Genomic DNA, 15,644 nt, shown 5'->3' with positions numbered 1-15,644 from the left:
ATGAATTTTATTTCTATGATGTCAAATATATATCCTCTCACGTTTTCCTCTCTTTAAACATAAGAAAATACTATATATCTTAATGAAAACATCACTGTCTAAACTTTATTTGAGTAATTGAATACCAACAACTATCCAATACGACACACGATTCAGATACCATTATGTGACTTTGGACCACCCAAAAAAAAAGAAAGAAGAAGATATTCTTAATTAATCAAACACGATCCAGAAATATCCAATGTAGAAATCATACAAGTCACACAAGTCACAACACACACATCACGTCTTGCATTCAATTCAGGATCTAACACATAAAATCTAATCTTTAACCAGTTCAACACAAATTATGACATCAATCTTTATAACCAGCAAAAGCCAAAATGGCTTTAACTTTATAATTAGAACTACGTAGTTCTGTCTTTTGGCGATCGATGTAATTAGCCAAAGCTAATAAAGGTTTAACTTTACTCGAATTAAATCCTTGAATCTTAACTTTACTCGAATTAAATCCTTGAAGCTGTTTTTGAGCATCTCTTAACAACTTCTCTACCAACTCTTTAGATTTTTCAAGACCCATAAGTTTTGGATATATGTCGGTGCCGATCATATCTTTTCCTACGGGTTTCCCTAATTCTTCCAACGATATTGTCACATCCAAAATGATATCAACCAATGGGACATAAGTATATATTTTGGTTAAACATGAAAGATAAAATTGGCTTTTCAGCCGAAAAATTAAATGAGATGACTTATTGTAATTAGGTGTTTTAAATCATAGTTTTTAAAGCAATTATTTTCAACATTTATATAATATAGATACTTAATAAACCATTGTAAAACAACATTGACATTTCGAATAAGGTCTTTTATGTATTTGCAAAATTAGATAATAAGTTAACTTTTGTTTTTTTTTTTTTTCTAATTTTTGAGTTTACACTAACATTTCCATTTTCCTTATAACCAAAAAAAAAAAACATTTCTCCAAATATTACTGAACAGAATTACAGACATAAAGAGGGTAAGTTACAACTTCACACGCCATGTAACATTACAACACAGCAATAATGTCAAAGACGCACGAAACCAAAGTGTCTTCACTCTTCAGTTTCAGTGGTAAACATAATAAAGCATGAAGACAACATCTCAACATATATATATGTTTTAGCTTATAAAAATCTGATGCCTCAGAGTCCCTCTATGCTGAAGCGTCTATGGTACGGTCTCCAAGCACCTTAACGAATGTATCCATATACGCTTTCCTGTAAAATAGCCGTTTCAATACATAAACAGTTGTTTTCGCCTCTTTGCTTGAATACACAACTGTAGAGTAAGCTAATTTTGTTGAGACATTATATCAGTGCCGTGCCAATGATTCTAGAGGCTTGGGGCGAAATTTTGTAATGTAAAATTTTAGAAAACTTAACTAACAATATATCACCTAAAATTTATGTTAAACTAAAAATTTATAGAGTTTTTGAATCAAATACTAAGAATTATAAAAGATGATAACAAAAAGAATAATTATTATGATGATAAAGTTCAAATTTGTAGTTAAAAACACTTAAACATTGAAATTAACTGAATAAATCTATAAATATATTTGTCAAATGTGGCCTAAAAAAAATATGATCGAGGATGTGGCCTAGGGCTATTGCCCCATTTTTTATTAAGTAAGCACGGCACTGCATTATATATGGGAGAGCAAGACATTGGTGTTGTACCTCGCAGGAAGATGGTCGTGTGGGCGATTATAAGGAGTCCACACTGGTCCACCCACGAAAAGCCGCATTGCCTGTTCAGCAAGAGAATTCCAAATTTTATAGTTAAGCAACCATAAACATATGGTGAATTAATTAATACAACTAGATATGAAGCTTATAAGATTGAACCTTCATGTAGTTGCCTGTGTCCACGGTGAAGCGATGATATATTCCAGCAGGAAACACTATCATACCTCCCTTCTTTACCCATACTCTAATCCAAACATCATTGAGATCCCTCACATCAAAGTATCCTTTAATTTTTTCCCAATAAAAGAAAAAAACATGAGGACTATATTGGATTGATTCAAGTAAAGCAGCCAATAAAATAAAAGTACCTACCACTTCCTGCGAGGCAGTAACGGATCTCTTCGTCAATGTGTAAATGTTCTTCAAAAAACATCTTTACTTTTGCTTCATAGTTTGGAAGCTTTCCAGGGCATACCTCACAAATGTCCTGAAAAACATGTTTCTCCCATCAAACCAAGACGTGAACACAAAAAAAATGTTTGCAAATCAAAAATAAACATCTTAGAAAAATAAAAACATAGGAAGATATAAAAAGCCTTCAAATAAAAAGGTCACAAACCATGTAGGAGTAACCACGAGATTCACGGATCTTTTTCAGCTTCTCATCGTTTTCATAGTTATCAGCGTCAAGTCTCCAGCTAAGTACTCCAAGCTCTGCAAGTTTGTCCAAAGTAACAAACTCCTTAGGATCCTTGTGGTGAGGAAGTTTCTGACCCTCATCGTAATTATCATCCAAGTACCAAGCTTGAATCACTTCTTCTCTTTGATCCTAAGCACACACACACACATGTACACAATGTGAAACTAGAAAACATCAATCTGATCATGCTAAGCAAAAACACATCAAAATAGGAAGAGTGTCTATTACCTTAACGGCTTCACCCATGGTTAATTATTGCTCTTTTGTTTTCAAGAAAGAAGAAAGAGTGCACTCATTTATATAGATAAGAAATGAAACCGCTGTCAATTTTTTCTGTGTGCAAAAAAGGTAATGTAAAAAAACACAAAACCACTCTTTCACTTCTCAGGGCACCTTAATCGAGATGAAAATGACGCTACGAAGCTTCATGGAGATGACGAAGATGAGATGACGTCACGAAGTCTCATGACTTCTATTTACTTTATTTGCACATTTTCAATACTTTTTTTTGTTTGGGGTGCAAATTGCACTTGTTTTAAATACAAGGTGCATTATTATACAAGAATATAATGCAAAAACAAGAAAAATGCATTATTCTTAACTCAACTTGTTCATCACTTTCCCCTCTTCTCTTATCCACCGGCTCCACTTTTCTCATTTCTTTGTTATTTTAACAATGGTGGCAAGAAATTGCAACCAAGTTGTCGACAAAATTGGCTAAATTAGCACATGCATGGACAACTAGTTGTTTTTCAAACTTGCTTTTATCATCCTCTTTTGTTTAAGTATAGTAGTTTTAATTTAGTGACTATATAAACATTTTCCAATTACTAAAAAGACTCTAGTCTTCCTACAAAAAAAAAAAAAAAAGACTCTAGTCTCAACTCTCAACTACCCATTATAAAGAATTTTGTTCTTGTTCTTAAAGCTTTGATTAGGCACCCAAAAAAAAGAAAACTGCATAATTAATTTAGTAAAATTTGCAAATTTTCTAATTAAGTAAAAAGAAAACTAAATTAGAAAAATACCAATAGAGACATATAATATACAATAATCATTACATATTTTTAATTTAAACATTCAATAAATGTAAATTATTTTTATCAGATTCTTTTTCATATAAAAAAATATATGATTTATTATTATTTTCAACTTATTTTACTCAGTATACAAGTCTCTTTGCACTCGAAACGACGGACGCGTCGGTCATTAGGCCCATTTAATTCGCAAGGCAGGCCCAATAGGTTGATCCAACGCTTCTTCTTCATATAGTTTCAAAAAAGGGTTGAGATTTTTCAGAATCAGCGTACAGAGAAAGCTACGTTCGCTCTTCTCCCCCGTCAGAACCAAATCACAAGAGAAAACGAATCGACCGTCGTTGTGATTTCAATCTCCGTGTTTGATTAAACGTAACCTCTCTAATCTCTTCTTCTCTTTCACTTTCGTTTCTTAGGGTTTTTGTATATTTTTTTTTGTGCCGATCTCTTGATATTATCTGGTTCTGTAGAATCGCCAATCGTTTTGTAAATTCTTGGTTATCGGAAGATTCATGATTGTTTGATATGAAATTTTAATTAGTTTTGATTTCGTTAGGGTTTGAGCGATGATTGTTCTGTTATGAATCTGTTCTGATGTTTTTGTGATTTTGTAATTTGTTTCTGTTTCGGATTTGTTCTGATGAAGAAAACTTGTGAAATCTTGAAATTGATAAATCAATGTATGATGTTGTTTGATTGATTTTGGTGATTGTAGAGAAGAAGAAGAACCATGCTTGGGTTATTCAAAGTGAAAGAGAAGCAAAAAGAAGAATCCCAAAATAACAACAGAAGTGGAGCTTCTTCTGTCAAGAAGAAATCTGCTGGTGAACTTCGTCTTCATAAAGGTTTCTCTATCTCTTCTCTTCTCTTCTCTCACTTTTGTAAGCTTTTGATCTTATTCAGTTTCTGATGTTGAACAGACTCTGTAATCTTCGGGTTCTTTTAAGTGTTAGAACTATAAGGGTTTTATGTTTTCTTCTAGTAGTTCTTCTAACTGATTGATAATCATCTCTGTGGTTGGTGTGTTTCGTTTGTTTATATGTGTGCAATAGATATATCAGAGCTGAACCTGCCAAAGTCTTGTAAGATATCTTTTCCGAACGGGAAGGATGACTTGATGAACTTTGAAGTTACCATCAAACCTGATGAAGGATACTACACGTAAGTGTACAAGAATCCTTCATTCTTTCTTTTGTCTATGTGGGTCACTGATTTTGGGTCAAACAGACACACACTCATTCGTTCTTTCTTTTACCAAATAACAGGAATGGTAAGTTTGTGTTCACATTCCAAGTCTCTAATGTGTATCCACATGAAGCTCCCAAAGTGAAATGCAAGACCAAGGTTTTGGCTTTTCTCCAAGTCTCTTGAACGTTCGTTTTGTCTTTCTGATTGTATTTGTAATAGAATACTGAAGAATGCCAATGTTTTGTAGGTGTATCATCCCAATATCGATTTAGAAGGGAACGTCTGTCTGAATATCTTGCGTGAAGACTGGAAACCGGTTCTCAACATAAACACTGTTATCTATGGTCTCTTCCATCTCTTCACGGTAACAAATCTCCCTGACTTACGATACACCATTGATGTTATATTCTTCTTGGGTCATCTAATCTGAAGTTTTTGTTTGTTTGTTTGACTTCTCATAGGAACCCAATTACGAGGACCCTCTGAACCATGACGCAGCTGAGGTTTTAAGGGATAACCCAAAGACGTTTGAGAATAATGTCAAAAGGGCAATGATGGGTGGACAAGTTGGCCAAACCTCATTTGCTCGCTGCATGTAGTTGGACTCTTGTCCGGTGGTTTCATAGCCATCTTCTTCTTCTAAAGTAACTTCTGCTGTTTACTCTCTTGTACATTGGGACCAAGTGAGTTTAGGAATTTTCTGATCTGCTTTAAATATTCATTCCCAGATTTATTATAACCAAAAATAATATTATGAAAAAAGAAATCAAACGGAAAAAGCAACCAAAAAGTATTTATGATTGCATTATCAAAAAAAAAATATCATTCGGCTAAGTATATAAGCTATTTTTTTTTCCTTAAGGATATGTTTGGTTCTCTCAAGTGCAAAAAAATGAGAGTATGCATTACCAATGAGTTCTAACCACATTGTCCAGAAAACCACGAATCCTTGCAATACGGTGATCTGAAATGTTCGTAACTTGTTTACATCTTTTATGGCCACCCAAGATTCTTTCCAAACCGAAGAGCTCGGAAGACTCTCTATCAGTGTTGCACCATTGTTTTCATCACTACAAAAACCAAATGACTAACTCAAAACTAAAGACAATATATACTTTCCTATCAAAAAAAAAGAAAGAAAAGAATTAAAACAATAAGCTAAAACACATTTTTATTTTTGGTTGTGTTGGGGCTACATACAATCATGATTCAAGAATGTTGATCATCTTGATGAGCGATGACGCTGCTAGTCCTCTTTTCCCTCGGGTCATTGACGAAAAAGAAAACGAGAATCCCGATCATTGCACTCAGCGTAGTACTCAGTAGAAAAGCGCATTGCCATCCTGAGATTCCAAAGAAGTCATGACCAGCCAATAGCCATGACCGTTGGGCGTTGGCACGACGGTTCTCCCTATACCTCCAGCCGTTCCAATGAGATTCCATAAACCGAAACCAAAACCTCTCGAACTCTCCTTAAAGCTATCCGCAATTATAGACTGAAGCACTAAATAAACAATTGCATGTCCAACCCCATTGAAGGCTACACCAAGGGTAACCTAGGTGGTAGGTGCTGTTCGTGTTTGGTGCACTAGACGCAGTATCTGGACGTACATGAATGTTATGGTTCATTTAGTGATAATTAAGAAATGAACTGGATTAGGTATTTGGATGAGTTTTGAGCAAAAAAAAAATGAATTTCTAAATGAGTTTTTTTGGAGAGTTTGGATGAGGTAAATTCATCCATAATTGGTAAAAGTAAAAAATATTTCTATTTTAATTAAATAATTACAAAATATTTTTTCTCAATTCTAATAAACATACAACCCTAAAATTCCAATTTTTCACCCACCAACCCACAAAATCTCATTTTCCTGCTAAAACTATAAAATTACATTTTCTGCCAAAACCGTAAAATCTCATTTTTCTGTCAAAACCGCAAAGTTACGTTTTCCCGCTAAAAATCACAAAATTACGTTTTCTCGCCAAAAACATAAAAATACAAAATTACGTTTTCATCCCATAACCACAAAATTATGTTTTCTGCCAAAACGGCAAAATCTTGTTTTCTCGTAAAAACGCAAAATTACGTTTCTTGCAAAAAGAAATGCAAAATTTGATTTTTTCGCCAAAAACGCAAAATCTCTTAAAATGGTAAATTATTTGAATTATAGACACCTCACATCTTTGTGTTTCTAAAAATTAGTAGAACGTAAAAATAAAATTTGACCACCAAAAACTCGAATTTGGTTAATGGTTACGTTATTCCACTTTTTTGTCAATATAAATATAGATCTAGTCAAATAACATTTTTTGATAATGTATTTTAAATAATAAAAGTAAACATGAAAACCAGCTAGTACAAACTCGATTGATTTACTGGCACATAGCTTCAATTATGACCAAGATTGATTATGAAGAAGAACATAATTAAGAATTCTCATATCATCTCTATTTTCCTTGAACTCGAAGTTTTAGCGATTTTTCGATCTTTCTGAAAAAGAAAATGTAACGGTGTGTAACAAAGACAACACAATCCAAAGGGGAGAGCCATCATGCACATGATCCCTTTGGACAACGCCTCAGCAGCACGACCAGAATCTTTAATAAGATCAGTTCCATTTGACTCAAATCCAAACATTTTCTCCGACATAATCCCAACCAAAGGAGCACCAAACGAAGACAAAGACCCTTCGAGTGCACGATCAAAGGCATAGATCATGGTTCGATGCTTAGGAGGAACGATCTCAGCTAAGATTGGAGAGTTAATGGCCGGTCCACACCAAGTTATGGTGAGACCCATTAGAAAGAGAGTGACCAAGAAGATGTAGTAGCTGTCAACGGACTGTGGGATCATTCTTAGAAGAACAATGGAGAATATAGCTCCCATGAAAACGCTGAACTGTGCGCAAATCAATCTGCCCGAGTTTGGAAACACATGAGACATTTTGTCTGCAATTATTCCCCCGACCAATGATCCTATTGCTTGTCCGGTGGCAAATATTCCGTTTAGGATAGCCGCCTGGTCATGATCAAAACCTGGAAAATAAGAAAATAATACATTTTGAGAACTAAGAGCATGTTTTATTTTTTTAATTAATAAAGCATGTTTTAATATAAAAAAATAGCTTTTTGGTGTTCTCATACTTTTTAAGCTAAAATGATTAAAAAATTCTTCGTCAATTTTTTTTGTTTTTTTTTTAATTTATAATAAAGAGTTGGAACCACTTACCAATGAGTTCGAACCACATTGTGAAGAAAACCATCGCAGTCCATGGCACCGAACCCACGGTTCCTTGCAATACGATGATCTGAAATGTTCGTAATTTGGTTTCATCTTTTATGGCCACCCAGGATTCCGTCCAAACCGAGCTCATTATTGTTGCAGCATCATAGTTCTTTGTTTTATGAACCGTTAGTTCATCATCTCTACAAAACCTCATGACTAGCTAATTCAAAACCAAAGGGAAAAAAACTCTAGTCACTTTTATGCTAAATTCAAAAATGTAGAGCTTTATATTACCGTTCATGATCATGAGAAACAAAGCTGCTACTTTTCTTTTTCCGCGGGTCGGTGACAAAGAGAAAAACAAGAACCCCGATGATCGCACTCATCGTTGCCATCAATATAAAGGCACAGCGCCATCCTGGGATCCCCAAGAAATCATGACCAGCCATGACTGTTGCCAAGACGCTTCCAAATATAGCTCCAACCGTACCAATGAGACCCCATAAACCAAAACCAAAACCTCTCGAACTATCATTAAAGCTATCCGCAATTATCGACTGAAGCACTGGGTAAACAATCGCATGTCCAAACCCGTTGACTGCTACACCAAGCGTAACCTGGTCCAAGAAAACAATATCAAATCCCAACCAAGCGTATACATATCATATAGGGTTTGATGAGTTACACAAGATGGGGTTTAATCATAACAATTATGAAAATTGTTTCAAATAAAGGTTAGATCATTTAATTAGAGCATTTTTATTATTAGTTAATTAATCCTCATTTTATAGTTTCATTACAAATAAGGCAAAATATTAGATATAATTTGTAAGGAACAAGTTGTAATTTAAATAAAAAGAACTATGACTTAAAATTTGAAAGTCTCATAGAAAAAAAAACCAAAAGTTCAGTTTCTTATATGATTTTACTTTAGGAAAGACATAATCCTGTATATATGTTCCAAAGAGTCAGCAAGTTTTATTAAAAAAAAAAATTGATCGTAAAACCTGGATGAAGTTGTCAAAAAAAAAAAAAAAAAAAAAACCTGGATGAAGTACTGGCTAGCTCCAACTGCATAAGTTGACAAGACCCAACAGAAACTACCAATTGCGAAAACTGTTGGACGGTCATAACTGATGACAAATAAACCGGCTAAAGGCGAGGCAAGTCCTTGAACAATGTTTCTTATAAATGAGAGGTATCCAATATCAGAGAGGTCTGCATTGAACGTTTCTTTCACTTCTTTGGCAACCGAAGGAATGAGTTTTTCGTCTGCTCGTTGCATCATCGTCGCTAAGTTTACGAGGATGAGAGAAATAGAGATTCCCCAAAGCTTACCCATTCTATGAACATTCGGTAAACACATACACAAAATTACTTGTATATATAAAGAAATCGTCTACAAAGCATCAAAACATTATGGTTTATATATGATTTTATTTCATTTTATTTCAAAGTAGGAGAATTGAAAACCTCATGATGTAACGACTAGGAGCCTTAACACTACGAAATTAAGTGATTTAAACTTGATTTGTAATCGGTGAAAGATGAATTCGGATACAATAACGAAGGAGACTTCATTAAGAAAAAAAAAAATGGAAGTTACTAACTTGATGTTCATGGTGGTTTGAGTATGAAGACGACGAGCGGTGATAATTCCCAAGCGGTCAACTCTTGAGTCTTGACAGTTCAGTGGCAAAATTTATAACTATATAATAGTTTCACAAACTATTACTAATAGATAATTATTATTTTGAACTATAAATGTCAATTAGCTAATTAATATATCATTAAATTTTGTGAACGTTTTATTTTCCACCTTAGTTGTCTTATTTTAAATCTGTCTTCTTTCTTAGTTGATGATTCACGTTTCTGTATGTAGGCAATTTTCATGTTTCTAAAATTTTGTTCTTATATAACTCTAAAATAATAAACTACTCTCTATCACAATATCTGGATTCTTTTATTTTGACTGTGTGAGATGGACCATATCATATGGTGTTTAATCTTGACAAAACGAATGGTTGTATTTATTATATTTACATTTTTATTAAGAAGACATAGTGGGGGATTTATTGATTAGAACATATTACATATACAGTATAAGTTTATTTTCATCTTGGTAGAAAAAAAAAACTTTTAAATTGTACAACAAAGCTTGAAATATAGTTACAAAACTTCAAATATCAGAACCATTAACTATGTATTACCAGTTTTCAAATTAGTTTTACAATGTTAGGAAATTAAGATGATTAAATATGATTAACAGTTTTAAATTACTTTTCTCCACTTAATATTTGATTAAATAAGTTACAAGTTGCTTGAATTTAAGTTTGAAAATTTTGACTCCTAGCTTTCAAACAATCTTTTATATAAATTACAATGAAGCTAAATATGAAAAACGCTAATAGTAGACATATACAATATAAAACTTTGATATTTTAATATTTTTAAAGTAAAAAAAAAATTAGTGATGAGAATATTCTTTTCGTCGTCCCAGGTACTTACGATATGACACTGCAGCAAACGTTGCGATCTACGACTAATATTTTTGAACGTTATTTCAATTTTAGTGGTAAAAACGTAGACGCAGCCGCTGCTGCAGCCGCCAGCAACAACAAAATGAACAAATCATCAATTCTTAGTATAAATGATCAGATATCTAAGCAATAAATAGGTGATGAAACCATAGTAATTTCTTAATAATTTTTTTTTAACTTTTGCATTTTTAAACAATTAAATTCATAAAAATTATAGTTTAAGTGTGTGTATAAAGCATATTATTATTGTTTTGATTTTTCTTTTGAAAGCTACCATAGATATACGGTCGATGAATCAAATCCTTTTTCCCCAGTTCAAATCCGGGTGGTCCTTATCTTCTTTTTCTTATTAGTAATCTTGTTCAAGAGAGAGGGATTGACATCTTCTTTTAATTTGGAAAACGAGCTATTTCCCTCCGAGAACTATCATATCTTGCTAGATGGAGCTCAAACTATGACCCCGATCTATATGTCTCCGAAAACAAAGTTTGAAATTTATTTCTCCCCAAATCAAAAGTTCGAAATCTAAATCTCCTCAAATTAATAGTCTAATATCTATTTATCCACATACATGAGTTCCATCGGTTTGATATTTATTTAACCGATTCTTAACAATTTTAAACCATGAAAAACCAGATTTTGATCCGGTTTGAGCACAAACCCAATTAAAACCCGTTATTAGAGCACAATCCCAATTTTTTTTAGGAAAATGAACACAATCCTAATTAATCCGTAGTTCACCATATCCGGATTCATTAACGGGTCGGAGCAAGAAGAAGTAATGAGACTCGTCGACTTTAACGGTGGGCTCATCTTTAGTCAACGACCATTGGATATTATCATGGACGCGAGCAAAAACCGCGACGGTGATATCTCCCTGAACAAGACGGAGAATTTTGTTGATTAGGTGGAGAATCGCGCCGTGGATTGTGCGAATCACTTTCTCCGTCGTGAGAGGAGGTGCTGAAGCAGTATCAAAGACGGTGGGATCCGAAAAGATATCGTTGACGAGATCGTTCACATCGATTGAAGGATAGAGAGTGTTATTAGCACAAAAGGAAGAGTTCAGGAGAGGAGCTTCAGTGGTTGAAGTGTCACTCTCTCGAGACTTGTGTGTAGAGATTTACTTACGGTTTCCCAATTTCTTACTTCACTACTCTCTCTCTCTTTCGTTGTTTTTGATTTACTCTATAATGGCTCGCGAGTTATTGATTTTTCACTTTTAATTTGTGGTCTCTTGAGTTGTGATCTGGGTTTTGCTAATGTTTTGATTTTTGTTGTTGTTGTTGTTTAGAGAATAATGAATTTTTGGGGTTTTATCTCATTTCTCGAGCTGATTATACAAGTTTTATAATCTCAGATTTAAGAAAAAATTGAAAATAGTTTGTTTGCTGTATGAGTTTGCTGTATTAGGAGGAAGACGAAGGGGAATGAGAAGAACTTTTGATTTTGATTGAGGGAGAAATAAATTTCGGTTTATTTTGGGTTATTATCGGTTTGGATGGTTTGGTTTCAGAGTTGAAGCTTAAACCGAGATAATCCAGTTACATGGAGATTTGGATTTCGAACTTTTGATTTGGGGAGAAATAAATTTCAAACTTTGTTTTTGGAGACATATAGATCGGGGTCATAGTTTGGGCATTATCTAGCTTGATATAATAGTTCTCGGGAGGAAATAGCTTGTTTTCCCTAATTTGAATATTATTATAAGTTAAATTAAATATGGAGTATGCTACACACGATTTATATTTTAAGTTGGAGGTGAGGAACATGGATTTATTGCCTTCTCACTCTCTCTCTTCCTCGCAGTTTAAATTTTAGTGCATATAATTTAATATGTAGCGGTGCTGTTGTAGATTTCACCTGCATGATATCTTCTTTTGTGTAAACTATAGGGATTTTTGGCAATTTTGCCATATTTTTTGAATTTCTTACCAAATGTGCCACATTGTTAAAAGCTTTTGCAATATGCCATATTCATAAATTATGGCAGTGTAGCATTTTACTCCTATGCCCTTTGAATTACGTTAGTTTGATGGTGGCACTTGGAAGAGGGGAAGGGCGCGTGATTACTTATTGTGGCGTTTGACTTGACGCGCTGCATGGTGGAAAATTTTGTAGACAACGTATACATTTGTGGACGATAATAATTATGGACTACCACAAATTGGTGGACTGTAAGTAACGTTCTAAACTTAACAGAAGTTGTCCATGAAACATACAATATTGAAATTGTCCATCCTTAATGTAGAACTTGTCTGCCAGTAGTAGACGACAATTTTGTACAATTAAATTGGCGGAGAAAGACTTTTAGATTCTCCATTTACCACTATACCCTCAAAATTGGCGGGACGAAATGCCACGTATTACTATGTAATTAGTTAGCTGTTTCTGAGCGCCTTATTAGCGACTGACAAGACGTGTAGTTATTGCTAAAGGGTTGGATCATGGGGATTTTGTTGTATAATTTGTAGAGCATACAGCTCTAAAATTTTTTTGCGTTATTGGATTTTTTGTTTTTGGAAACGAGACAGAGGAGATTTGTAAGGAAACGACGATCCTGACTATTTGTATTGTTGTGGTGGACAAAAATTATGTGGAGAAGTTCTAGTTCTTGTCCTCCAAAGCAGACATAGAAGGTATAGTCGTCCGCCATTAATGCCGGTGGTTGGAGATGTGAAGAAGTTTCTGTCATTTAATTTTGTGAGTATTTAAGTGTGTAATTTTAAATTTTTGTTTTTTTGATTTCGTTTGTCAGGACCTAGGGTTTAAGGAAGAAATGGAAGAAACCCTGTGTGCCCTTCGCGGCGAATGGGTATGTTGTGAAAACGGAGAATGGAAATTCATTCCTGCTCACGGAGAAATGGGAAGATGTGTCACATATGGAAACGACACAAGTTTCCGTGAATTTGAAACAGCCATAAAAACCGTTTTTCGTTTAACGACGGAGTGTAGCGTGGTTATGATCTTCTGTGATTCAGGTGAGACGGCGCCGTTAAGTAATGGGAAAATGCCCCTTGTTTTAGTCAGCAACGATGGGGAGTTGGCGCTGTTGAAAAGGAGAGTAAATCAATTTCTTGGGATGAGGTTGTATGTTACAGTTAAGGAAGTTGAGGAGGCTGTTGGGTGCGAGGTCGAAGAAGAACCCCTCTCAGATGATGTCCTCTTGGCGTATGTGGAGGGATTAGAAGCAGAGGACAAAGGAGGAAACAAAGGCGTAAGAGTTGATGGTGTTGTTAATGGGGAACAAGGGCAGGCATCGCAACATAAAGAACAACAAAGTAGGTCTGCTATGATGGACGACTATATGTCTACATTGTTCTCTTCTACGCGGACTACAATAGAGAATGATGGTGGACAAATCAGGGATTGTCCAAACAGGCGAACGAGTGATAGTAATGTATGTTTTCTGGGTTCAGTGGACAACCATTCTCCAATTCTCAGTAATACTGTCATAAGCGGGGCATATACTCCTGGGCCACATGCATGAGAAGTCGAGTTGTCAACGGAAGACAGCCTTGTTGAAGTGGAAGTTTTGGCGTCGAATACATTTAACAGTGATGAAGATATTAGGGATGCAGAGGGTTCTGTTTCCGTTTCTGAGGATGAGCCTGATTACAATTTCGACGAATGGAGTGAGAGAATTAACAACGATTATCCTATTGACTGGGATCCTTACTTAATGACAGACACAATTGATGGTGTTGTGCGTCACGAAGGGGAGTCGTCAATGAGAATGGGTGATGAATTAGCTGTGTTTGGGCAGGGTGTGATCAATGAGCCCGACGAGGAAGAACAACCAAGAACTCTTGCAAGGCAGGTCAGCATTGGGGATGAGGAGTTTCATAGAGCTAGATCTGCAATTCTTAACGTTGATGACCCCTTGCTATTGGAAGATGCACCACCTTTTCATGATAATGTCAAAGGCGCGCCAAGACATGAGAGAAACATGGACCTAAAAAAAGCTGAAGATTCATTTTATATAGGTCGAGTATTTGAGAGCAAGGGAGCTCTACGACAAGCGCTGTGTGTGTATGCCATGAAAAGGATATTTAAATTCAGAATTGGGAAGTCTGACAAAGGTAGAGTTATTGCATCATGCGTGGACAAGAACTGCGGGTGGCGAGTATATGCAACCAACCACCCGAATTCTTTGAATGTGGAAATAAAAACTGTGTGTTTGAAACACACCTGTGATGTCCGGGTCTAAATATGGGGATAAAGCAACAGCAAGGATTTTGTCCGGATTAATACAAGCAAAATTTGCAAACGGGAAGAGAGGTCCATGAGCGTGTGATCTACCTGAGATGGTGCTAGCAGAGCAAAACGTTACAATTTTCTATATGAAAGCATGGAACACAAAGGAATTGGCCATGAATGCTGCCCGAGGTAACGAAGAAGAAGGTTATCGTTTTTGGCAACGTATCTGCATTTGGTAGAGTCGACGAATCCAGGGACGATCCATGATATTGAGACATCAGTTGATAAAAAAAGGAATACTAAGTTTAAATACTTATTTTTTGCGTTTGGTGCCTCCATCAGTGGGTTTCAGTATTTGAGAAAAGTTATTGTAATCGATGGTACAGCTATGAAAGGTAAATACAAAGGATTTCTTGTTGCGGCCAGTGGCCAAGATGGGAATATGCAGATATTCCCACTCGCTTTTGGAGTAGTCGAAGTAGAGAATGACAGTGGTTGGGTATGGCTTTTTAAACATTTACAAAAATTTGTCCCCGATGAGGAAGATTTGGTTTTCGTGTCAGACAAGCATGCATCCATTTACTCAGCACTCGGCAAGGTATATCCACTGGCGCACCATGTCGCATGTTCAGTCCACCTATTTAGGAATGTGAAGCATAAATTCCACTGTGGTGGTCTTGCTACGATGGTTTCAAAAGCTGCGAGAGCCTACACAATCGGTGATTTCGAGTATTGGTGGAAAGAAATAGAGGATCGCAAGCCAGCTTGTGCGGCTTATCTTAGAGACATTGGTCTATCGCATTGGACACTATCACACTTCTCTGGTAATCGGTACAATGTAATGAGTAGCAACATCTGTGAGTCCCTAAATGCAGCAATGGTTAGGGCGGTGGATTATCCTATCGTGTTGATGGTATTATTCATTAGGGCTATGTTGATGCTGTGGTTTCACTGTAGGAGGAAAAAAGCTCATAAAACGAAAACCAAATGTACACCAGAAATAGAGGACATGTTGATAGA

The 15,644-nt window shown here is 35.3% G+C and overlaps 4 protein-coding genes across 5 annotated transcripts; 2 read left to right on the top strand and 2 right to left on the bottom strand.

The window, feature by feature from the left end:
• Positions 1-957: 957 nt before the first annotated feature.
• Positions 958-2,882, bottom strand: LOC104747705 (acireductone dioxygenase 1). Its single transcript, XM_010469388.3, has 6 exons — positions 2,662-2,882; positions 2,353-2,562; positions 2,106-2,220; positions 1,893-2,017; positions 1,725-1,795; positions 958-1,262 (listed from the first exon to the last, which is right to left on the bottom strand). Exons 1-6 carry the CDS (start codon positions 2,677-2,679, stop codon positions 1,199-1,201), a joined length of 603 nt encoding a protein of 200 aa, XP_010467690.1. The 5' UTR covers positions 2,680-2,882; the 3' UTR covers positions 958-1,198.
• A 715-nt stretch (positions 2,883-3,597) lies between these two features.
• LOC104747704 (putative NEDD8-conjugating enzyme Ubc12-like) lies at positions 3,598-5,424 on the top strand. Its single transcript, XM_010469387.3, has 6 exons — positions 3,598-3,842; positions 4,186-4,315; positions 4,523-4,631; positions 4,736-4,814; positions 4,906-5,022; positions 5,120-5,424. The coding sequence occupies exons 2-6, from the start codon at positions 4,201-4,203 to the stop codon at positions 5,255-5,257; spliced, it is 558 nt and encodes a 185-aa protein (XP_010467689.1). The 5' UTR covers positions 3,598-3,842; positions 4,186-4,200; the 3' UTR covers positions 5,258-5,424.
• A 1,450-nt stretch (positions 5,425-6,874) lies between these two features.
• LOC104747703 (uncharacterized) lies at positions 6,875-9,613 on the bottom strand. Of its 2 annotated transcripts, none has more exons than XM_087486865.1 (5): positions 9,495-9,613; positions 8,930-9,227; positions 8,179-8,501; positions 7,888-8,084; positions 6,875-7,694 (listed from the first exon to the last, which is right to left on the bottom strand). In XM_087486865.1, the coding sequence occupies exons 1-5, from the start codon at positions 9,503-9,505 to the stop codon at positions 7,096-7,098; spliced, it is 1,428 nt and encodes a 475-aa protein (XP_087342991.1). In that variant the 5' UTR covers positions 9,506-9,613; the 3' UTR covers positions 6,875-7,095. The 2 variants fall into 2 exon arrangements, with proteins under 2 accessions (XP_087342991.1, XP_087342992.1); XM_087486866.1 differs by lacking the exon at positions 9,495-9,613 and adding an exon at positions 9,358-9,491 and having other exon boundaries at positions 6,901-7,694.
• A 5,118-nt stretch (positions 9,614-14,731) lies between these two features.
• LOC147927327 (uncharacterized) lies at positions 14,732-15,599 on the top strand. The gene is made up of 3 exons (XM_087487406.1): positions 14,732-14,813; positions 14,864-15,537; positions 15,582-15,599. The coding sequence occupies exons 1-3, from the start codon at positions 14,732-14,734 to the stop codon at positions 15,597-15,599; spliced, it is 774 nt and encodes a 257-aa protein (XP_087343532.1).
• The last annotated feature ends 45 nt before the right edge of the window (positions 15,600-15,644 follow it).

The sequence above is a fragment of the Camelina sativa genome, chromosome 15 (genome assembly GCF_030686135.1).
Source record: "Camelina sativa cultivar CO46 ecotype springtype chromosome 15, ASM3068613v1".
Lineage (NCBI taxonomy): Eukaryota > Viridiplantae > Streptophyta > Magnoliopsida > Brassicales > Brassicaceae > Camelina > Camelina sativa.
Note: the sequence above shows the minus strand (reverse complement) of the source record. Positions and strands in the feature narration are given on the sequence as shown.

What these genes read in the sequence shown, in the direction of transcription:
- LOC104747705 (XM_010469388.3), bottom strand. An exon ending in CTCGTGGTTACTCCTACATG is followed by an intron (nt 2,221 to 2,352) that starts GTTTGTGACCTT and finishes CATGTTTTTCAG; the next exon opens with GACATTTGTGAGGTATGCCC. An exon ending in ACACAGGCAACTACATGAAG is followed by an intron (nt 1,796 to 1,892) that starts GTTCAATCTTAT and finishes CTTGCTGAACAG; the next exon opens with GCAATGCGGCTTTTCGTGGG.
- LOC104747704 (XM_010469387.3), top strand. Translation starts at nt 4,201, where the DNA reads ATGCTTGGGTTATTCAAAGTGAAAGAGAAGCAAAAAGAAGAATCCCAA. An exon ending in CCTGATGAAGGATACTACAC is followed by an intron (nt 4,632 to 4,735) that starts GTAAGTGTACAA and finishes ACCAAATAACAG; the next exon opens with GAATGGTAAGTTTGTGTTCA. An exon ending in AAGTGAAATGCAAGACCAAG is followed by an intron (nt 4,815 to 4,905) that starts GTTTTGGCTTTT and finishes AATGTTTTGTAG; the next exon opens with GTGTATCATCCCAATATCGA.
- LOC104747703 (XM_087486865.1), bottom strand. An exon ending in CTAGCCAGTACTTCATCCAG is followed by an intron (nt 8,502 to 8,929) that starts GTTTTTTTTTTT and finishes TTCTTGGACCAG; the next exon opens with GTTACGCTTGGTGTAGCAGT. An exon ending in AATGTGGTTCGAACTCATTG is followed by an intron (nt 7,695 to 7,887) that starts GTAAGTGGTTCC and finishes CTTATTTTCCAG; the next exon opens with GTTTTGATCATGACCAGGCG.
- LOC147927327 (XM_087487406.1), top strand. Translation starts at nt 14,732, where the DNA reads ATGGTGCTAGCAGAGCAAAACGTTACAATTTTCTATATGAAAGCATGG. An exon ending in GGCCATGAATGCTGCCCGAG is followed by an intron (nt 14,814 to 14,863) that starts GTAACGAAGAAG and finishes TGCATTTGGTAG; the next exon opens with AGTCGACGAATCCAGGGACG.